Source organism: Nanorana parkeri, unplaced genomic scaffold (assembly GCF_000935625.1).
Source record: "Nanorana parkeri isolate BGI_ZX_2015 unplaced genomic scaffold, ASM93562v1 scaffold232, whole genome shotgun sequence".
NCBI lineage: Eukaryota > Metazoa > Chordata > Amphibia > Anura > Dicroglossidae > Nanorana > Nanorana parkeri.
The window spans coordinates 475,646-500,595 of record NW_017306500.1 but is presented as its reverse complement, the minus strand read 5'-3'; the positions used below and the strand labels follow the sequence as shown (position 1 = coordinate 500,595).

At 38.8% G+C, this 24,950-nt stretch overlaps 1 protein-coding gene across 1 annotated transcript in view; it reads right to left on the bottom strand.

Annotated features, from left to right (window-relative positions):
* Positions 1 to 24,950, bottom strand: part of LAMA2 (laminin subunit alpha 2) — a 646,095-nt gene that overhangs the window by 463,783 nt on the left and 157,362 nt on the right. Inside the window, exons 4-5 of the mRNA XM_018556291.1 lie at positions 7,350 to 7,592; positions 654 to 833 (exon numbers count right to left, since the gene is read on the bottom strand). Coding sequence (XP_018411793.1) covers positions 654 to 833; positions 7,350 to 7,592 — 423 coding nt within the window. The remainder of the gene's footprint in view (positions 1 to 653; positions 834 to 7,349; positions 7,593 to 24,950) is intronic.

Here is a 24,950-nt window from a genome sequence, read left to right as displayed (position 1 = left end):
GTATCCAGTGAAGAGTACTGGTAAAGCTATAACATACACCTGATGGTCATGTGTTTAAAAACATTTGGCTATATAGTATAAATGCATGTGTTAGGCATCAGAACGGCTCATAAACACACAACAAATTCTAATACATCTCTAGGATCACATGGAAATCATTCCCTTATTGTTTTTGAGAAAAAAAGTAAAACATAATGAGTTTTTTAGCATGTGTGCTGCAAAAGAATGTCAGCTGAGCTGTAATTATTCTTTTTTTGTTGTGGCACTGCAAACAACTACATGCAGAACTGTGTCCCTCAATTTTTCTTGGTAATACATCTGCTCATGCTCATGTATGGCCATCCTTAGCCAGAAGACTACATTCTGATACTTGCTATTTAATTTTTTTGTGTTTTGATTGACTGAGTACTACCAACCACAGAAGACAGATTGAGTGCACTTCCATTGTAGGGAAATTGCTTGGAAATGTATTACTGGATGACTATTGTTCCATCTACAAGGATATATATGAACGTCTTTACCTTCCCACAAAACCACAAGGATATTTATCACCTGCATAGACCGTTAAAATCAAATTTGGTAAATCTTTATTTACCTAAACTTTTCACAAATTAGGACATATTCGTTCAGTATAGAATTTCAGGATAACATACCCTTCTTGTTACTATGGGATCTATATCTTTTGGATCCCTGTGATCCAACATCATTAAATCAGCATTCAGAGTCCGGACCCGTTGTAATCTCAGTCGAATGTAGCGAGCTGATGTAAATTCCAAAAGTGTTGGTGTAGGATCCTCAGCACTTGGTCTTCCATTAATTAAGGAAGTGTGAATCTATATAAAAAAAGAAAAAGAATAATTGTATTTAAATAAAATGTAATACCACTGACACATTTCATAACATTTAGAAATAAAGTGAACTAATGTGCCCCTATATCCTATGAAGGTGATACAAAACAGATAAATATTCATCTTCTTATTTATGGGATTTTAACCTTGTTTTAAGATGCTCTTTGAATTATGTCTACAAGATTCAGTGTCCATGAACTGAATGTTGAAGAGCCATACATCTACTGGAAGGACACAGTGGACTTTATAGCTCTGTAAAAGTACACAAACACTTCTTCCTTCCACTGGCTTCAACAGAAGACCTGATTCTCTCTATTGACTATAAGACACCTTGTTCAGCTCTACCTTAGTATCCACCAAAGAAAAAAATAAAAAGCACTTTGGCTGCACTTGCCATTAAATTGCAGAAACTTATATGAACTTCTCAACAAAAAATATCTGTTGTTTGAGCTCAGGGGGCACAATCTGAACTCTAGCTGATGTTTAATCTCATTATGTTTGTATAAAGGTCATAATACATGCATACCTACATTTGTATCTACAAATTTGCATAATGCATGAACAAATAACAGTCCATATAATATTAGAAAACTCAGATATTCATGTAACATTTGAACAGAACATTATTAAAAAATATGGGATAACAAGAACACAAATTGATGTAATAGTTTATACGGACTTCTCTCTATTGTACTTTTATCTTACTATCCTCATTTTCCTGTTCCAATTGTTTGCTCTGTATTGTTTACAAAGAAGAAGAGACATCATATTGTTTTAGTGGAATATTATCTAATTCCACAAATCTTCCAAAAAGTAAACAGCCTACATTTTTTATTCATGGCACAAACATTACAGCTAAAAGACGCCTGACTGTTTCTGTAAATTAAAGGAAAAAACATGAACTTGTTTCTAGGGTATTGTTAATAAGAACAGATTTGTTTCAAATGCCATGTTTTAAATTTCTGGTGAAATGTCATGGACTGCTCTTGTCACACTCTTCCTAAACCTTGCATTCCCCAAAGAGTTTTGGGAAATGTCAGCCTAATGAACTGTTTAGCAAATATTGTTGTGTCATTGACAACTATCCCCATCAGCTCTATTCTTAATGGGACCTTAGTTCAACATTATCCCTTTACTTGCCTGTGTCACCTTTGTGTTACATATGCAAGTTGGAATGACAAATTGCAACAGCTTTCCGCATTATTTTTGAACTCTGTTAAAAAATGACTCCATCTGGTGTTTCTGACTAAAATAGGACAAGATGGGTTCTTACAGATGTTCCTTACATACTGGTCTACTGCAAAGCAAACATCTATTATTCGGCATAATATAAGCTGTGTTTACCATGAAACTTTGTATCACAGTTAAAGGAGAACTATGGGGTAACCTTTTTTTCCCATAGTTCTCCTTAGGGTCACAGGAGGACATATACTAATCTCCTCCCATGATCCAAACGTCACAGGTTTATTCACAAAAAGGTGAAGAGTTTGGAGAAGGCAGGAGAAGTAAACAATCTAGGACAACATAGCTGAACTGGAAAGTAAGCTGAATTGGAGAATTTTTCCAATTCAGCTATGTTGTCCTAGATTTTTCACTTCTCCTGCCTTCTCCAAACTCTTCACCCTTTTGTGAATAACCCTGTAAGTATATAGCTGGCTATTGCCCGCTATCTACTGAGAGCACCACAGCTGGGACAGATCCTGAAAATACTGTTGTGATCCACCCCGCTGGCTAATTGACAGTGGGCTTTTCCTACCTAGATGGGGAGAATCCCTGTGGGGAGTGTCACCACTCTCTGCAGGGAGATGATTGGGAAGTGAGCGAGCAGGGGTATGTTTTCACTCACTTCCTGATCAATAGAGCCAACGTGTGACAGTTTCAATGTCATATGTTGGCTCTAACTATGGCAATGAGTGTAATTCACTCACCTTATAGTTCTCCTAAATATGCTGTAATATTATTGGTACGTGGACAATATGATGATGGAATAAATGCATTTACAGCCACACAATCTGATTATTCACATGATTCTGTTTGTAGCCATGTGTCATTAGTATATGGAAACCACTTTGACATACACAGAGCTGGTCATGTACCAACAGATCCTGAAATACAGCCTGAACATGTTTGACCAAATCCACTCACTTTTTGATTAGTGATTGATTAATGATCAAATATTGGTATGAGGTATCTTTGGCTGCAGGCATAGGTTGTTAAAAACTAGAAAAAAGTTTTGGCTGGACATATCTTTTGCATTTCACAATTTCAACAAAGTTCATATTTTGTCATATATACAGTATTTTTCTCTAAGGTGAGTACCAACTGATTTTTGAATCATTGTTCCAGACAATATAAAGGATAAATGGCAGGATCAATGGTGACTTTGAACACACAAACCTATAACCAAACAGTGCCAATGAGCCATAACATATTCATTCTCATAAACAGAATGCAATGATTTTATTAATTCTAGGAAATTTTGCAATAATTTATACTACATTTAAGGTCAGAAAATCAAAAGCTTATCTTCCTTCAGTAAACAGTAGCACATCATGAAATGCTTTGAATATACATTTAAATACTAGAGTTAGCTTATACTCATTGGCAGGTGAATATATTGTTGCATTCTTTTTCAGAGAATTTCATAATTCAGAGACTCAGAGAAGCATTCTCACATATAAATGTCTGTATCATTTTTTCTGTACTGCTGATGCTGTGGTACTATCAAAGCATCAAAATTACATATGTGTTAACAGATTGCACTTCACATCTGATATTGAAGTATTATTGTTCTGGTACCATGCCAATATGTCACCACTGTGTTGCAGGGACTGAGCTGGGATTACACAACACAGGACATATTACATTACATTACATATTTTTACTTCATTCCATCTGTTCTGTTTTATGATAGTTCTGTTACATAGATTTTATAATACTATGGCTATGAGTTTTGTGTGATAAAAGTCAATCTAAAACTATTACAGTGACATTATGTCATATACACTAACCTCTGCCTGTATCTTTGCATCTCTAAATTGGTAGAAATAATCTGTATGCTACTGTGTTTCAAAACATCCAATAGATTGAATTATAGTATATTGTCATTCTATGATTAAACCTGTTTCAAAAGTTGATGATTGATATAAAATCATTGCCTCATATATTGTTTCAAGAAGCAGTAGCACATTTGGTTTAAGTTGTGTAGTGCACATTACTTGGATCTAACTTAAAGCCCATTTTCACCTTTGTAAGTGATTGGCATTTATTGTAATCATGTAATGGTGCAGGGATAATGTATGTGTGTGTGCAGTTTCATTACTGACATTTCTGTTTTGTCTTTACTTTTTTGTGGACTCTTTAATGGGCAGGAGTCCTAGAAAGCGTCCTGGAGTGCTCGAGTAAAGCACATAAAATATTTAAGTATAAAAGTAGCTCATATCCATGCACTTTTACAAAAAATGAAGGTATCTTAATTACCCTAACAACATTGCTCTCTGTAAGCAAACATGCTCACAAGAGCATGGCTAAAATGCACATGGGTTAAAAAATTGTCCTGTGAGAACGTCAGTTTTGTAATCGTGGAAGTTATCCTCATAGGCAATAGGTCCAAACACAGGCTCCGGTCACATCTCTGTCTACACTGGCACTGTGTACTAGGCTGATGTGTTTCCGGGGCATGCCCCCTTCATCAGAGCCACCAGGACTCTGATGAAGGGGGTGTGCCCCGGAAACACGTTCCATGATTACAAATGTGACTTTCTCACAGAACGATTTTTTAACCCATGCACATTTTACCCGTCCTCTTGTGAGTATATTGCTTATATTATTTTCGTTTTAAATACATGTTCTACACATGAGAGCTGTGCTCTGTTTTCTTTTTACATATTTTTTTGGAGCCCCTAGACCACAATGAGCAGTTAACACTTGCATTGTGGAGGTAGCCCCAATGCAAGGGTTAATTTTTTAAATGTATGCAGTTCCACTTTAAATGAAGGCTCTTTCCCTAATCTTTCTATTGTTTTCATACTATATATAGTATGTTGCCTGTTTGGATTGTCTGCCACTGCACACAAAGGATCCTAAGTAGACATGTGCGATTCTTTGGGAAAGATTCTTTTTTTCTGACAAATTTGAGGTTCGTACATTCGGATGCATCATGTTGGGGGGTCCCTCCTAACATTCGGACCTTTCAGGTCTGGTAGGAATGTTAGGAGGGACCCCCTAAGTAAAAAAAAGTGTGTGGGGTTCCCCAAAAGTCATACCAGGCCCTTTAGGTCTGGTAGGAATTTTAAGGGGGAATTCTACCCTCAAAAAATGGGGGGGACCTGGGGTCCCCCTTAAAATTCCTACCACACCCTTGATCCAAGCACAAGCCTGAAAGGGCAGGAAAGAGTGGTGGTGATCAAGCGCACCCTCTCTGCACCATACCAGGCCACATGCCCTCGGCATGGGGGGGTGTCTCCATGCCGATGGGGACAAGGGCCCCTTACCCACAACCCTGACCTGGTGGTTGTGGGGGTCTGTAGGCAGGGAGGCTTATTTTCTTTGGGGTACCCCTTTAATTAAGGGGGCACCCAGATGCTCCACCCCTCCTTTTGAGTGAGTAAGGGGTACTTGTATCCTGAATTCATTCACTAAAGGGTTAAAAGTAAATGTAACTAAAGAGACCCCACATTTTTAAAAAGTCCTTTAATTGAAAAACTATTTTTTGACAATTCCTCTATTTAAAAAAATGGATCCATCAATGTAATCCAGCATCAATCATGATGAACAATGCCTGGTAACTCGCCGAAATAAAAAAAGTCCCACCGCACGCCAGCCCATCCGAACCCGACAAAGGCTCACTGCAAAATGACCGCTCTGGCCCAAATGTAAACAAGTGGGTGGAGCGAGTTGTGACATCATGGGGCTCCCCAATGCTATTTGTGAGCTCCTGAATTAATATGACACCTCGGCTCCCAGACCTGAATGGCATTCGGGAGCTCATGTGTTATACGACAGCTGTGAATGTCAAATGGGCGGAACAAGTCATGTGACGACATGGTTCGCTCCACCCATTTGCTTACATTCAGGCCAAAGCTGTCGTTTTGTGGCGAGTCTTCATCGGGTTCGGGCAGGTCGGCGTGTGGCGGGACTTTTTTTTATCTCAGTGAGTCAGCGGGCGTCGTTCATCATGATTGACGCTGGATTTCATTGATAGATCCATTTATTTATTTTAAATAAAGAACTTGTCAAAAACTCACTGATGTTTTTTTTTTTCAAATAAAGGACTTTTTAAAAATGTGTGGTCTCTTTATGTACATTTACTTGAAACCCTTTAGTGAAAGCAGTAGTCAAAGGGGGTCGGCATGGGGACACCCTCCCAATGGCCTGTGCTCAGATCAAGGGTCTGGTAAGAATTGTTGGGGATCCCATATTTTTTGGGGGGGTTCCACCTTAAAATTCCTACCAGACCTACAGGGTCTGGTATAATTTGGGGGGAACAGTTTCTGCGGATGTAAACATTTTTTTTATTTTCTTCTTTTGTCTAATGTCACTTTGCTGTAACGAAAATTAGTTCATAACGAACATTCGTACATACTACCACTGACGAAAAGTCTGAATGCGAATCCCAAAAAGAATTGATTTTCGGACCCGAATCGCGAAAAACTAATTAATAAAAAATCTGAATGAAGACTAAACCAAACTGATTTTTTGCCAACGCACCTGTTTGATCCTAAGGACATTTAATATAGTGACGTTTAATATGTTATAAGAATAATCAGTCTTTCACCTGGTAAGGGGGCTCCTTATATTCTCAGGGCCACGTACACTGTTGTACTGCCATGTCTATGATGTTGGCTTTTATCTTTTCTCTCCTCCTCAATTTAGTATTGAAAATGTATGTGCCCTTGAGTCTTAGCTTTGGTTGCACTGGGTTTTTGATTTTCCTTCCAATGGATTACCATTACCAGCATGTGTAAAAAGCCAACATGTGTAAAAAGTTTAACTAAGTTAACTTGTGACTTTATCCTTGCTATGTACTCTAGTAATCATTTGAATTAACTGAAGTTCTATTATATAAATCACCTACTTTTAAATGTAATGTTATGTCAAAAATACACCATTTTAATGCAGATAAATAACATGCATACAAATGTTGTTTTATAATTATGTGCTATAATGAAAGCCTGTTAAACAGTCACATAACATTGCTGTCATAGTTGGCATTTGTTGCATAGTGTAATTATTTTCTGTTTTTCAGCATGAACTTGTGGGCTCATCACTGTGTCACCTTCGCTGCTCTGTCTGTCTTCTTTGTGCAGGAACAATACTCTGTGGAAATGTAAATGTGTTTTCTTATTCAGCCCCCTCCTCTACTATGTTACAGACAATCAGAGAGCACTGTCAGCCCGCAGTGTGCCGCTGTCAGGGAAATAAAACCTGTCAGTTAGAGTACAGTAAAGTCAGCTTTTGGTGCTGTCAAAGTCTTTGCATTTGCTTCATTGCACAATTTACCTCTCCATTTTCAAGTGGATGAATCTTGGAATAATAAGATGTGCAGATGACTTCATCATCCTTTGTGTACGATGGTGTACCAACCCGTGGGCTGATATTATACCTCGTTAAACACTCGCTGTCGGTGATTGCATAATACTGCCATGGCTTGTAAGTGATATCATCGAGGGAGCGCTCTAAAATCCAGTTCCCAGGTCTCGGGGTGTTTGCAGCTTTAACAATGACATATGCAATCTGGAACACCTGTAAAAGAAAGAAATGCATGGTTACATGCAGTAATAGCATTAGCATATCATGATTTTAGGGTCATAAACTATATACAATTACATTAACAAAATCACACAAAAGAATAGCATACAAAATCTAATGATGTATGAAGAACTGCCTTTCTCTGCAACTACAATCCTTGTCTCCATCCATGTCCCCTGTCACTCATAGACTCTCACAGGTCCTAGGTTTATTGATGGCGGGGTGAAGATCACAGTCCACATTATCAAGCCCTGTTGCACTTGCCATTGGCCATTACTTAGCTCTAGCCATTTAACCCCTGCACTCCACTCACACAGTACTCTTGTGGCAGAAGGATGTTAGATTTAAAAAGATACATGCATAATTTAAATACAGTTGTTTATTAAAGGATGCATTTTAGACTCTGCAGGGCTAACTTTCAGATTGCTTGAGAGCCATCCATCATTTTGCATGTGGTACATTACCCTCTCCCAGACACCGCCCAAGTCTGCGCTGTAAGCTTGCAATGTAGAGGCTTCACATTCTTGATGCTTTAAGCTACTTTTAATACCAATTTGGCACAGGGACAAAACTAAGGAGGCTGTGTTTCTTAGATTACTTCACATATAGCCTGAGAGTAGCCTGCAGATGGCTAGATTTTCTTCACAGACACCAATCCCTGGGAACAGAGCACATCATCTCTGGGCAGACCCTGCTCTTTACACAAATGTAACCCTCTCCATTCAGCCCATAAAAGAACATATACAACAGGAGCACAAAAATGCAAAATGGGTTTTAATTCCCCATGCTGCTATAAAAAAAAGGGGCTTTTAGGGACCAGTCACACCATAGCATGTGTTAAACATGCAGGATCCATGTGTGCACCTAGTGTGCGGTACCGTGCACTGTGCCATAGCATGTGCTAAACACATTAATCCTGCATGTTTAACACTATGCTTTTAGATTGTAAGCCCTCACGGGCAGGGCCCTCCTTACCATCTTGTCTTAAATTGTATTGTGACTGTAATGTCTTCCTTATATTGTAAAGCGCTGTGCAAACTATTGGCGCTATATAAATCCTGTATAATAATAATAATGGTGTGAATGGGCACTGATTGAGGTATGTGTTAGAGAGATTACCATAACTTTCCTAATATAAGAAGCAATAAAAATGTGGGCAAATCTCTAACCTATATCCACTCTATCCAAAAGAAAAATAAAGTGTCAGAAACTACACTTCAAGGATAACATTTCAGTAATGACAATTTAACACAGTATGATTAAAGAAAACCATTTTAGTACCACTTTTATCATTTGTTTTATATAATAAAGGAGAATTATGGGGAAAGTAAAATGCACTCATCCCCATACTTAGAGCTGAGTTGTGATACTCCAGCTGTCACACATTGGCTCTATTGATCGAGAACTGAATGATCACAAACCACTGATCACTGAGTTCATGATGTTCTCCCTATCAGTCATTGCTGTCAGTCATTGCTGCCTGCAGGGATTCCACCGTCCCCTCTCCATTCCTTCATTGCTGTCTGTAGGGACAGACAGTGGAGGGGGCAGGCACAGCTGGCTTTACAGAGGCTGAGTCAGCTGTCATTCAGGCAGCAGGGTGGATCCTGACAATATTGTCGGAATCTTTACCGGGTGCAGCACAGCTCTAAATACATATTTCTCTTTAGGTTGAATGTAATACCACATCATGGTCACTAGATGGAGCTGAGGAGCATAGGAAAGAAGTATTTATTTTCTATGATCCTCAACTCCTTCTGCTGGCCATATTACAGTATTACATCACATTCAATTCTGAAATGAAAATATACTAAGAACGTCCGTTCTTGCCTTTATTCCTACAGAATGCACATTTGCAGAGATTCACCGGGAAAATGGCCCGGAAAATTGTTTATAAATAGACCCCATAGTGTGAATGTACTTAACAATTTCTTTATTAAAACCTGTCTGATGTCTCCATCATAAACTGCAGCCTTTTAAATCTGCATACAAAGAGTAGCGGGCATTAAGTATGTGTAGACTGTGTGGATTTTTTCTGTGAAATATTACACTCCAATGCTCATTTCTTAATTATAAACCTGCCTGGTTTCTTCCTCTGAAATTGCAGCCTAGTAAACCTTTGGAGCAAGTCTCTACAATATTTCTGCCTGTTGTCTCTGAAATAATACACTACACTTTTTATTTATAATTCAAAACTTATTTTATTGTATCTATAAAATGTTATGCTGCAGAACACAGGGTGGCATTACCAGCTTCAGTGGTGTGCATTTTTCTCAGCCACCATGTCACCATCAGGACTCACCACAGCCACTACTTCACGGTGAGTGCACCCTCTGAGGGGATACGTACGACATTGGCCTATATCCCCAACAAAAGTTCACGGAACTTTCTTTTTTCGATATTATTTCACAAGAAACACTTTATGATCCACGGTGGTTTGTCACCAACATTAAACTACTTCAGAGACTCTGTGGGAGTATTTATCCAGGGTAACAGTGTTTTTTAAGAAAAAAGAAAAGAACTAAAAAGGAACAAAATTCAATATTGATTTGTTTGTTTTGATTTTTCAATCTTTCCTGCATATATGAATGTATTTTTGATATATTTATTGGTGATACATTGTTTCACATTTGCGTGCTTACTAGTTCATGAATTGATCACAGTTTATTGTGGTATTGACACATTTATTGATTGATGTTGGCGCTGCATAATTTAAATTTCCTATCTCTAAATGTGCCTCATGTGTACTTCAAATATGATGACCTAACCTTAGCCATAAATGACTACCAATATGATGATTGTATCAAGATCTAGTTTTTTTTAAATCTGGTAAACTGATTATTAGTAACTAATTGTTGAGTTATTATTCAACGCTTGCCGATGTCATTGCTGTGTAGTGAGCTGCAGGACTGGAAGCAGCAAGGATTATCTAAAGGAAGTGTGAGTGCTGCTTTGTTCTACAAATGTATTTTAACAAATACAGTTATACACTATGTGGCTATTTCTTTTTTCTGGGAACAATAATGTTGCATAAACAGTGTATTAAAATCGGTGGAAGCATCTTAAATCAAAATGGAGGAACTGTTATATAAAGCTGGAGTCACAGGCAGGGGAGGTAAATATTTTGGTGAAAAGTGTATTTTTTAACCTTTTTGCAAATAAGGTCACAGCTTTTCCAGCGAGTCTCCTATGTGAAGAGGGAGCACAGAGGCAATACCAGATGTACAGGCATGTATAGGTATTTAGAAGTTGAAGGAATATAACTTTTGGAAGTAGCAAAAAAATATTTTTTGGCTTTTTGAATTCATTTATTTTATACAAACAAGCTTGGTGTGAATAAGGGTTTATACAGAGTGACTTTATGGGATAGATGAATGCACTTATACTTATACTATTGCATAGCACGTTTGTCTGGTTGAGAGAAGAAATGTGTTTATTTGAATTTTCTTATTCAACACCGTGCACTACTTAGCTCTAAAGTACTAGGTGCATAAAGCTCTATCTACAGCAACCAGCAAGAATAAATCTTAGACTGGTCTGGGTTTAGCTAAAGAAAAATTTTGTTTTGAAACCCACCATGCACATACTTGGTCATGGTCAGTGATTCACCAAGTAATGACAAAGAATGACAACTGTAGTGCTATTACCATAAAAAAATAAGTCAGCAGTGGCAACCCCCATTTTTCCCCAATAGGTTAAAGTGACCTTGTCACAAAAAATACAGTTGGAAGGCAAGGCAAGAAAAAAGGTGTCTCGGTACTCTGGATGTGAGCCCACACGCGAGCAGGTTGCACGTTATCCCCCAGGGTGTGGAATCTAAAGGCCAGCCGGTGTTCCGCCAGGGACCCTCTCACATAAGTTTGGACTTAGCTTAATGCTGACCCAAGAATGTGATTCACAGGTTCACCATGCCTGCGTGTGGAGAATAACCATACACACCAAAGGCAGAGAAGGAAGCTGCATCCCAGGCAGCGCTGACAAAAAAAGGCGGCAGAGGAAAAGAAGATCCAGAAAATGGGCCAAAGGTCAGGGCATACAGCAGACAAACATAATCAGGAGAGCAAAGCCAATTAGGTACACAAGAGATCAGTCCACAAGAAGTCAGGTCAGGAGCAAATGTACAGAAGGGGCTCAGAAATAGAGTGTTGATCAAGCAACCAGAAGCTGGTCTGAGCAGGATTCAAATAGGTAGAGAAATAGGGGGCAGGACAGGAAGTAGCAGGAAGCAAGATATATTTACCATCAGGTGAGGCGGGCGACACACATAGCTGCTAGCTCAATGTAGCAAGAGCAGAGCACATGCTTGTAGAACCACAGGTGCCAGCAGACCCACAGCAGCAAAAAGGTAAACACACATGCAAACCAGTGAAGCACAGATCAGCTCTGCAGCTGATCTGTGACAAAAGGTATTATATTAATATCTCTGGTGGCCCATGTTTCCTACTTTCCCTCTGTTTCAGCACCTCCATCTTCCGCATTAAACACTTCTCGGACCGTTGAATGTCTAGGTGCACCACCACACTCCATTGTTCTATTCTCTTACCCCTACTTCAGTAGAGGAATGAAGGAAAGGCAAGAGACACAGACTGCTGAATAGGTGAAAAATAGCCTCTTCTTTTGCAGGGATTTTTATTCCATATTTTCTGTTTACCACAAAATATCACTTTAAAGTATATGTCAACCCTACCAATTATCTTGTCTTTTGTTTTCGCTTATGGTCTGTTAAAAATACCAATGAAAACATCTTTGGGTTTGATATGCTAAAAGGAAATAGGCTGTTCACTTTGCAAGGGAATTTTCACTTTGTAGGGAAATTTCCCTTAGCTTGGTAAATGTGGTGACATTTGCAAACAATGTGCATGGAAAATACAAGCAAAACATGCTTTCACATGATTAGGTAATATAAATTGACAGAGCTTCACCTCTTTCACTAAGTGAAGGGTAAACGTCCCATGCAAAGTGCAAAAACCCTCTGTTGTCCTATCCTACTGGTAGATCACCAGTTGAAAATACTGCAAAATAAACTTTCATGCAGCCACCATCTAAGGACTGGTAAGATGCAATATATTACATTTTTGGTTTAGGGTTTAGACATTTTAATATTAAGTAAAATATGTTTTACTTTCTGCCTTGATGTTTAGGAGGGAGCTGTCCAGTGCTGATCCTGTATTGTACAACAATCTGTAATTTTGTTATAGTTTAATTAGAATAAAACAAGAAAAATGGCCTATGACTGCCGACCTTGACTGGTATAACAATAACAAATGTTGAGCAAATTGATATATCAGTCATATGTTAGTCATTGCAATTTGGGGCAAATAAGACAAACAAGATGCACTCTGGGGCGACAGGGGATGCTCTAGTAATAATACATGTGTGTATATTAATTTGCCTCATTTCTTAATTGCAGAATATACTAATCTTAGCAAATGAGAATTATTAATTGGGATATTCTTAGTAAAAAAGGCAATTTGACACTCCCATATTTAGGAGAAACATGGAATGCATGTAAATCGCCTGATACATGAGAAATGTTGTGCTGTATTTCACATGTATTTTTTTAATAATAAAAGTCTGTGTCACCTTAAACCTAAAATCAAAATCCCTTACCAGTCACCCTATACAGTCTTCCTTGGGGTCAAACTAAAGGCTGTTTACCTGCATGTTCACTTTGAAAAGTGAATGTTTGTGAATAAGATGAAGCTTATTCAACTTATTTACATTAAATATCTAATCATGTATAGGAGATTAAAAACTCACGACATGATTAGATATAAAAAATGACAACGGCTTCACCTTTTTCACTGACATCAATTTTCCAAAGTGAACATTGCCTACTTTAGTAAATCAACCCCCAAATTTATAAAATAAAAACACACCTATATTAAGCCCCATTTAATTTGGATCATAACATGAAGACTACTCCGAAATAGTATCATTTAAAAGCAATGAGATCGTAATAGCAAGAACCCTAGATGTTTTAACCATATGAGGCCTTGGGCTAGGAGATATGCCCTAAAAAACTTCAACAATTATTTTTAGATTGTTAGCCCTCACAGGCAAGGCCCTCATGACCTTCTTGTCCTGAATTGTATTGTAATGTCTTCCTTATATTGTAAAGCGCTGTGCAACCTTTGGCCCTATATAAATCCTGTATAATAATAATTTTAGAGCATATACAGGCAGTCCCCGGGTTACATACTAGCAGGCTGGGTATGGCTCCCAGCCTGCAGATGAAGAGGAGGCAGGGGGGCGTGGCAGAGGAGCCGCGGCCGGACGGGGGAGCGGAGGATCGGCTGGAACGGGGAAGAGAAGCCAACGGACCAGACCGCGGGAAGAGGAGGCCGGGACAGAAGCGGAGGTACGGGGGGCAGCGGCACAATGCAGCGGTCTGTGTCCCCGCTGCCTCCGCCAACACAGGCCGGGAGAGCAGCACGGATTTGAAGGGACACATGCCGCTGCAGTCACAGTTCTCCTACATGTATCGGCTGCTGCCGGTACATGTAGGAGAACTGTGGACACCGGTTCGTAAGTACGGATTGTCCGTAAGTTGGACGTCGGTAACCCGGGGACTGCCTGTATTCTATGCCCTACCTGTCTCCCCTCACCACTGCTACCCCAGCACAAATAGTGTCAATTCCCATCTACTGTATAATGCATGATATAGCAGGAGTGGCTGTCAAAATTTAGCTGCTCCTGTGCAAAAAACACTTACAGGTGGTCTTCAAGTATCATTAAGAAAATGCAATGAAACAATCGATACATGGTATTTTTTTTTCTCATACGTAGATCAAAGGTATGATTTTTGATCCACATGTGCCATCAGTTAAAACAACCTTACAAGCAAAATAAATACATGAGTTAATAAATTTGTGTTTTGCTGAAATAAAATGTACTCCAATTTAACCTATTATTAACCCTTAGGTTAACTAAAATAAGCCACAATTAACTCCTTCCTCCCCATTCTCCCTTTTTTCCCCACTATTTTTTATTATATTGTTATATTGAAACTTTTTTTAGTTTTCCTTCTTTGTTTAATTTTTGTTTTAGTGCCGCATAAAAAAGTTGCAGATAACTTTGTCATGCTTTGTACCAGAAACATAATTTTCATGTCATTTTAAGCATTATAAGCAGGACAATGTATAATATACCATTTATACTTTCATCTACAGTAATACCACTTGTTTTAAAACTAACATTGGTCAAAATATAAAAAGTATATATTTTTTCATTTTGGTACATATTTATGATTCTGGATTGCATTGAAATTAAGTAATTTTTCCAAGCCAGTCTTTTTTTTTTAAAGCCTAGTTTGTCCCTAAATTAATAACAATTTCTTACATTTTAAGCTATCACTGAATAAACAGGCCCATAGTAGAAATGTAAAAATTGGGGTAATCGAGTGTGAGAGCTGAAGTGGTTAAACTGATATAAGTGATATATTAAAGGAAACCTGTACTGTGTGAAGCATTCTGGCTTGCATTGCTAACCAACTAGCATAGGAATGACTAGCTAGGCTGCTATTGGCCATTTCAAATTGGAATAGCCAATACTAGGCTGGCTATTGCACCCGCATACTGCTGCTGTCAATCAGCAGAGGTGGACCTGCTGTCAATCAGCAGAGGTGGACCTGCAGCTGTCAAACTAATAGAAAAAAAAAACATAGTTGGGGAATCAGCATATAACAAGGAGCTAATGCTAATTCTGTGATCTGATATCACAGCGGCTCCGCCGAGTTCTCAGTGTGTAGTGACAGTTCAGCATCCGCTGGTTACCAGGTAACCAGGGGACGCTGAACTGTCATTAATAGGGACGTGCGGTCAGGGGAGGCAACTCGTCCTTTACACTAGATTGGGGCGGGGCTTCAACCGACAGGGGGAAGGGCTTCGGCCGGTGGGGGCAGGGCTGGGGAATGCCTCACCAGAGCAAGAGGTACTGGTCATTAAAATGAGAGCTTAGCAGAGCCGGCTTTGATATATTTTTAGCCAAATGCAACTGGGCGGCATTTGGCTATTCACTCACTGCTGTTCGGTCCCTATGAGAGTAGGCTGCCAGAGGTTCGGCTCAGCGGATGCAGATGTTGGATCGGCTGAGTCGAACTCCTTCTGCACTTTGGGTCGGCCGAACATGCGGAGCATGTTTGGCCGACCCGAAGCCAGCCGAAGCAAGTCGATGGATGGTTGATTTCAGCCAATGGACGGCTGAAATCAGCTGTACAAGCCAGAAGTGAATAGCCGAACAGCGTTTGGCTCACGGCTCACTTCACTTCGGGTCGGTCATTTACATGGCTGCCTTCAGCAGCTTTGTGAGTAACCCTCTATGTTTTATTATTGTACTGAGAAGAAACCAATTTTATCAAATGTGTTCATAATACTTGGTTTTGTAATTTGGACATAGTTTTTTTGCTAATGATCCTGCCTATCCATGATTTGCACTAGCACAATCAAATAGAACACCACTTTATATTAATATTCATTTCCAATCTACTATAAACGAATCATAAATTAATATGGCTCAAAGTAATTTTTAAAGTCCGCCACTGAAACTGCCACTGTATTAGAAACACATAATTTATTCATAAGACTTGCAAAAATTCCAGTGTATATCACACACAAATCTGATATCAGAGAAAGCACAATTATTGTGCCTTTTTTTTAATAATGTGTAAATGTGTTAACAACACAGTAGCTGCCGCTGCATCATAATATGCTCGGTTGGGTGTGGCTTAACTGCTGTGCACCATACAGAGTGAGGAAAAATATAATAGTTCATTAATAGCATGAAGACAGAGATACATACATTTTATTTGTTTCATCGTCTTGATCAAGGCACAAGAAATAAAGCCCAAGTGTAATCCAGTATATCTCAGTTCTTAGATAGTTTGTGGGGCCCCCTTCAAAGACGTACATCAAAACAAAGCATGCTAAAGACTTCTCTTTGACATGGTAAGTATCATCTCAGCTCCTGCCTTTTATACAAGGAGTGTTTGAAGTGACACAAAGTTATTTACATTTAATTCAGTCGGGGAGCGGGCTACATTTGCTTCTACATGTCTCTTTCAACAGTTAAAGTTAAAAAAATCAGGATAAAATATTAAAATATTCCTTCTGGTAATTTTTGTGAAAGAGAAATGAAAAACAGGTTTCCATTTCTAGGGTACATTCTTAGGTTTTATTATGGCCATTGACCGAATCTGTGAGTACATTAGCAACATAATAATTCTGCCTTTGGTGTTATAGTCTTATTTTTCCAGATGCCTGGATAAACACATAGGATAAATAATGCAGTTCATTCAATATACAAAATGCTTAAAGGAAACCTAAAAATGACAGAAACATTCTTCTGTTTGCATTGCATACATTACTGCAAATTACAATACTGTCTACCAACCCAGTTTTTGCTGCATGCATCTCAGTTTACACTTGATTGCTAACAGCGGTTCACATGGACATGGCATGAAGCAGGAGGATGTTTTGGAGGTTAGTAAGGTCATCATCTTCTTTGTTATGAGCATGGGGACGTGAAGGTGGAAACAGTAATGTAACTCTTGCTTTCATCAAAAATGAAATGTTTACTAAAAGAAAAAAATAAATAAATATACTGTGTGTGAATATATATGTTCTGGTCCTGATTTTGGTATTTATGATCAGCTCCACAAAGCCATACTTCCTGCTGATCTCCAACCGGTCTTGCTTCCACCCTTTCCTTTAACATCCTCATTCATCACATAAAATGCAGGTCTAGCTGCAAATGTTGGCTCTATATTGTATGTTATGATGTCAGTGTGAGTTTACACATTCCATGGTGGGAGAGCAGAGTGCCAACTACCATGGAAAAAGGTCAGTAATACTCTGACAGATTACCCCCTTGACAAAATGAATAATACACAGTATTCTGCATACAATTAATTAATTGTCAAGAGGTTCATGCTAAAAGAGTTGTGCAAGCATCTGCGCATGTACATGCACTCGGTGTGGTACATAGAACCAGGCCATATTGCGCACTGTTGTGCAGTTGCGCGCAAACGTCGGTGTGCACGCTTGAGTGATCATCAGCTTTCCTGGCACATGAGATCCTGAAACCCTGATTCTTCTTCTGATGCTCTGGTGACCCTGACTTCGGCTTGTCTTTGGACTCCCATCGTTGCCTGCTGTTTTTGTACTGCATTGTCCGCACAGTTCTGACCTTGGCTCTTCCCCTGACCACACATCTTGCTGCTGAATTGGTACCCTGCCACAGGTTGCTGACCCAGCCTGCCTGACTATGTCTCCTCCTGGTCTGCTTTCTTGGTGTGTGTTTCCTGACCTGTCCAGAGGAACTTTGCAGATTCTTCACTCATCGCCTGCAACAACACCTTTCGGCACTCGTGCCCTTCCATGCCCCAATACACCTGTTCCTCTATCCAGGGGTTTGGGACCAGAGTTGTAAAAGAGGCTGCCTTCATCACTTCATGCTCTGTAAGGTACGTGACATTCATTCATTGACTATGTTTCTTTTTTTAGAGGCCAGAATAGCTTATTCACATTTAAGAATGATTTCCGAAATGGTCTCAACTTTTCTTTGCCTTCTAATCACTGAATTGTATTATTATGCAATTCCCCATCTTTTCATGACTTTTGAAAAACGGTTAGTGAATACAGCCAAATGGAATTCTAATGTTAATTGATTCTCAAAATAAATCCTTGTTACCATGTTTTCTAAATGTTTTTATGATATATACATAAATAAAACAAGTGTACAACCAGATAGCCAAAATATATATCCAGTAAAAAACATCAATTTTATTTTCATATTTAAAACATATATTCATAAACCATACAGGATTAAAACCATGCTGGCAAATAGAGACAATCACAATGGTGTAGTGCATTCACATCTCACGTATAAGTCTCTTAGTAGAATTAATATCATGAAGGATCATTCAGCTCTACAAAAATGGTTTGGGACTTGAAGCTCATTCCCTCAATGCATTTCCCTACGATGTAGCTTCCTCAGGAGATCATATAGACATATATACTGAAAATAGCACAATACAATATGATCAAAAATTATAAAAGCAAGCATGAAGATATCGTATGTTGATATTAATATGTTACTCCAGCTTACGTAGGCCAACACATAGAGTAGGATATGAGATAGAGCCACATCCACACAACTCCCCTCCAGGGGGCCGCAATAGATCAACAAAGGGGGGGTGCAGTCACCTGGGACTGTTCATTTATGAACAGAACCTGAAAACTAGCTCAGTCATGAAGGGGTTAAGTGAAAACATATTCTCTCCCTCTATCTTGAAGGTATGATTAGTGAGCTATGCTAACATGCTACAAGGTAGCCAAAATAAGGTATTAGGCAATGGTACATACTAAAAACAAAAATGTATACTTAATAACGTATCAAAGAATGGAAGACTCAGTGACCACATGTAATGGGAATAATCAGGAAAGTACCTACCCAAGACCAGTATAAAGAGTGCTTGCTCCTGCATTGCGGAGAGGTTGCCCAGGGAGATGTCTACCTGTCCCCGCCCTTATATCCTTCACGTTATATTTGAAGACCTGAATGATCCTTCGTGATGTTAATTTTACAATAAGGATCTGATATATGAGATGTGAATGCAATGCACCATTGTGTGGTCTCTATTTGCCAACATGATTTTAATTCTGTATGGTTTATGTATATTTTTATATATACAGACAGAGAGAGAGAGAGAAAGAGAGAGAAAAAGATCATATATAAAGCTGTTTGTGGTGTTATGGAACAGTGCACAGTGCAATGTACACCGACAGTCTCAGAAACTGGCAGCAAATATTTCTTTCATTTACAGTTAGCATTGATTACATACAGCAGCAGCACTCCAATCTGGTACATTACAGTTTGAAAAAGGGTTTTTTTTCAGGTATTTTTTGCAACACATGTTTTTTATTAAGAGAGTAATAGGCCTGCGTTGACAGTTGGATAGAAATTGGCCAGTAGTTCTCTGAGGCTTGTTCTCACTGATATGAAACTGTCCTGCAGCTGGCCAATTTATATCTAGCTCTCATTGAGAATTAAGAGACCACAGATGAAACGGCAGTTTAAAATAGGCCAGCAGCAGGGAGTGAGATTGGTCAAAATGTACTAGAGAAAAGGCATGTGTTTCTTACAGAAAGTAAGAGACTGCAGATGATATTGTAGTGTAAAATTAACCAGCATCAGGACAATTTTAGTGATCTAGGCTAGGCCCAAAATTACTAGAGACAAAGAGCACAGGCTGAACTTTTACAGCAAGATTTAAGATACTGCAGAAGATACAACAGTATTTGATTGGCCAGCTTCAGGACAGATTTAATTAGGGATATTAGGCCTAACAGATATATGCCTACAATTTATTTTGTCCATAGGGACAGGGGAAGCACTGAGCCTAAGTGATTTGAGATAGTTTTGGTCCACACTGTTCTTGTGCTTAGTTTTTTCCTTTCAAACTATGTAGTGACATTCTGCAAATAAAAGGCAGCTTAAAGAATAGATGGTCAGTAACAAGTGATTGTTCAGATTTCAGCAACTCAAACTTAAAAAAGACCCTATCAGCATAAAAATAAAAACCAACAAAAGACATTAAAAAAACAAAAACAAAATACTACCACTTAAACAAAAAGCCCATTTTTAAGACAGGACTTTAAAAAAAAGTGTTATTCTGAAATAAATGTAAAATTGTTCTGGTCCATAGTGGGTGTACAGGTGTTAGAGCTGAAATTGCCAGAATAAAAAAAATTGATTTTTGCTTCACACAAAATTAAACAGCTATATTGACACAGGTGAGTAAACATTCACTTTGCAAAGTTAAACTACTCTGCTTATTTAGTAAATCAAACCCCATTGCATCAACGGAAAGATTCTGAAATAGATGCAATAATATATATGGTAATTTCACAGAACTGAACTACAACAAGCAAAAATCTGCTTACATTGAATGCAAACAAACCGTGCATACAGTTAAGTCTGCAAAAAGATCAATGGCATGTTAATAAATATTAGAAAATGAATAATTCTAAAGTCAAAACAGACCTACTGTAAGTATTATCAAATGTACAGTATGTGTTTTATAACAAAAGCAGTGTGTATACATTTTTACAAAATTAAGTAAAAATAATTATTTGGTGAATTCTTGCATCACTTGTGATCAAAGGCATGGGTGCCAATTCAGAAAAGTGGACATTTATGCCATAAAGGTGACAATGAAAAACATTTTTATTATCAATCTAAATAATACAATTTGCCTAACACATATTTTCTTTATTATTTAAGAACATGTAAACTCGTTGCTAATTTCCTGAAGAAAATGCTAGCTGTCTCAATTTCAAAACTGTTTGAGTCACGGACCGGGAATTGGAATGCAGTCAGCGAAGTCACAAAAATAAAACACAATCTGCATATGTGTACCAGGCCAATGAATCCCAATCCACTAAGAAATCAGTGATAGAAGCCTACATATTTCTGAAATTTCTATTAAAGCAGACCTACACCAAAACAATCACTATCGTTCTCAAAAGACCCCCAAGTAGTGCTCCTGTACTGTGCCTCAGCATCATCTCATGAGATTTGGCCTGCTCACTTAGGCACTGTGACAGAAACCAGGGATAAGGTAAAGATTCTTATCGACATTTTACCTCACAGCTTTTATCTTTTAAATTTTACTGCAGAATTTTTATTGGAAGGGGGTGGCCAGGTCCACTCTAGCACACATTTTCTTAAAGCTGGATTCTGGTTAAATTACTACCCCACTGCAAGAGGTAAGCACTCATTCTAGTCTAGGGTGCCTTAAAAAACAGTTTTACTTACCTTATTCCTTGTCCCTCCTCTCTGTGCCACAGTTCCACTGAAGCTGTTTCTCTTCGGTGCTTTGTCCATGGACCAGACATCATCATGTATAATGCAGGACCAGCAGTTCTGCATTGTAAGTGAGGATACTGAGGGTCACCAAAAGCCCAGGGTGTTGGAGGAAAAGGAAAACACCTTTTTTTAGGGACCTTAGACACAAATTGAATATTAGACTCTTGAAGTGTTGGTGGACTTTCACTGCAAGGGTAGTTTTGTAATTTCCCTGGAGGTTAGCTTTAAAGTGCTTCACACTTCTGGCACAGATCATCAGCCCTGCACATGGTCTTATACCATCAATACCTGCATGCAGCAGGTTTTCACATGTAGAATCCTTTATGATGACAGAATTTTGGTTTTACTAATTAATGTAATCACATCCCTAAACAATCAATCATATTAGGAATGCTTTGTTTAATATATGCAGTGAACTTTTCTTTGCTCTGTGTTTTTTTTCCTACTAGTGTTCTTTCTACTTTCTAAAAAATCATATTTCTTTATTTCTGGATCTTAAAATAAAACTGTCAGATAACATCAGAAATAATTTCAGCTAAACAGTAACTTGGAATCCATTAGAGTCTGTATGTCTGCTGTGAAGAATTAGCACCTTAGGTCAAAGAAACCATACATTATCAGCAGCGGACACTGTATTTCTAAAATTGTTCCTGTCCTGCTTACTAAAATAAATTGCATTAAAGTCTCCTATCTGATTGATTTATTTTTTGAAGTACAGTAGCTGAGCTGTTGGGAGTAACTCAGAAGGGCATATTTTCTACTCTATTGGCTAACCTTTTTGCAGGTTAATGATTTAGTCTAGATCAATTGAAATAATCTTTGTGCACTGAATTATTATTCTTCACAGTGGGAAACAGCATCACAGCTCTCTGTGGCCATTCATTTCATGGCTTTGCATCTTCTATAAATTAAAAATTTAGGTGACATATTTAAAGTTCTCTCTGGACTTATCCTTTATCCAACATTACTTTTGTCATGGTTATATATAATTATCCAGTAGGGTAATGATATTCTCCTGACTTGGCTTATCAAGATAGTGAACATGACTAGTACATAGTACATATATTTACATTATACTAGCATATGTTCATATTCAAATCTTAAAGTATATTTAAAATTGCTACTATTTTAGAAAATATAAAATGTATCTAGCAGAACTTATCTGCAGCCAGTAGTTTACATTTTCAACATTACTTCACTACACCCTAGTCATACAAACAACAATGAAAGGTACAAACTGCATTACCCAAAAGCACATTAGCAGACCAGAGGCTGTTGAGGCTCATAATGTACATCCTATTGTCTTATGCGATTAGGGAGCTCTACTATGTGTGAAGAACCTTCCAGGAACCATCACATGTGCATAAACCAGCTTTAACCGCCTCCCGGCCGACCAATGTAGTTGAACAGCTGGCCGGGAGCTTTTTGGATGTGACAGGCCATCTAAAGACGGCCTGTTAGCCCCGCCCAGTGGGAAGCTGCTAAAATTTTAAAAGAGGCAGCGATGCCTGTTTACACACAAGCAATCCGCCAGCAATAGATCGCTTGTATAAGGTGCCGCTGTGGTGCCACCCCAGCAGCCCCCACTCCACCTGGTCCTGGTGCGAGCCCGGGACCAGCACGGTGGCTCTGTAACAGAGGATCAGAGGGAGATCGGTACACGATCGCCCTCCAAATCCCCTCACGTGTCAGAATGCAGAAGTGATGTAAATTACATCATTTCCGCATTCTGCTTTCACTCTCCAGCTCCAGAAGCTCCATATCTGCTTCATCAGCTTCATTGGTGGGTCCTAGGTGACATTAGGGGTCTTGGAGACCCCTGATGTCTCCATAAAGAGGACTTGTCACATCCTCTTTGGTATAACATTGTAATGCACCAAACTGGTTAACAAGGATCTCAACTGCGGAGGTGTGTAACATGAACTGCAGTAGATAAGGCCGAGGACCTTGTGTGGGGTTTAGGTTGTTCAGTTGTGAATTCCAGGCGGCTCTCTCAGTCTTAGCTACGGAGAGTTTGGAATCCTTAACATCATACACCTTTCCCCTAGTGATGGAAGTTCTAATGATGTAAGGTATAGCCCCCTGGAGGGAGTGATGGTAAGTTAGGATATGACCGATCTGGTTAATGGCTGACTGTTGACACAGAAATCCCCAGGAAGTAGGTATCCAACAGTCCGTTAGTTTATGCAGTAATGATGGCTAAGCAGATCTCCCCTGGCAACAATTAGTGATACTACACATTAGTTTTGTCATAGAGATGGTTATGCAATTGTTACACAGTTCACTTGCAATAAGTAGCTATGCAGTATATAAAGTGATAAGATGATAATTGAGGTTGTCACACCGGTAAATTATATCAGCAGTTCAGTGTTTGTAAGACAGACAGTCCATTCAGGCAGTCTCTATAACTGCTGATACTTGCGGTTGAAGAGGGTGTTCAGAGGGACACCTGGTCCAAGAGAGTGGAGGCTATATTCCTTGGGCGTTTGGTGAGTCTCCCAGCAATGTGGCAGGTTTGCTGTGAATGGAGCAGGCAGGGCGCATACTCCATTAGTGGAACGCCGTGCTCAGCTCCTTCCCGGCTTATAAGAGTTCAAGCCACTAGGGGGGCGGATTTGCATGACGTCAGCGCGTCACGGTGCGTTCCACTCTGGAGCGCAAGCCGCGATCTTGGTTGTTCTGTATAGGCACTGCGTTCCAGATGGAACGCAATACGCCGATACCTTACAAACATAGAGGGTTTCTTATCCCCCTATGTGATAACAATAAAGTTAAGTGGAAAAAATAGGACAAAAAAATTAAAGTTGCAAAAAATAAATAAAGTCACACATGAAAAAGAATGAAAAAAACAAAATTTTTTAAAAAAGTACCCACCCATACATAACATGCGTGCAAACATGTGTTGAGTGCGTATGCGTGCGAAAACGACAATTGCGCCAATTACGCCGCACATATTACATATCAACACGAACATCGCAGTGAGACCAATAAATTCTAGGGCCATTAATCACTGATAACACTAAAATGATGGCTGGTAAAAGCTTTTAAAGTGTCACCTATGGTCAATTTTGTTTATGGTAGTTTTTTAGCGATTTCGCAGTTGCGCGCAATTTTAAAGCTTGGCATGTTTGGTGTCTATTTACCCGACGTGACCCCGTGTTTGGATAATAATAATGTATTATAACATAATGTAAAAAATAATGTAAAAAAAAACTTTTTTCTACAAAATGTTCTGTAATTTTTCCTTAATATAGTAAAAAATAAAAACCCTAGTGGTGATTGAATACCACTAAAAATTCATTTTAGTAAAGAGTTGCATGATGGAATAAATGTCAGTCAAAGTACTGCAACGCTGAATACTGAAAAATTGCCTCGGCCATGAAGGGGGTGTAAACACCAGGTCAGCAAGTGGTTAAAAGACCGAGCATAGTAATTTCCTTTTTTAAGGCATTGTAATCTTGCAGGTGCTCTGATGTCATCAGG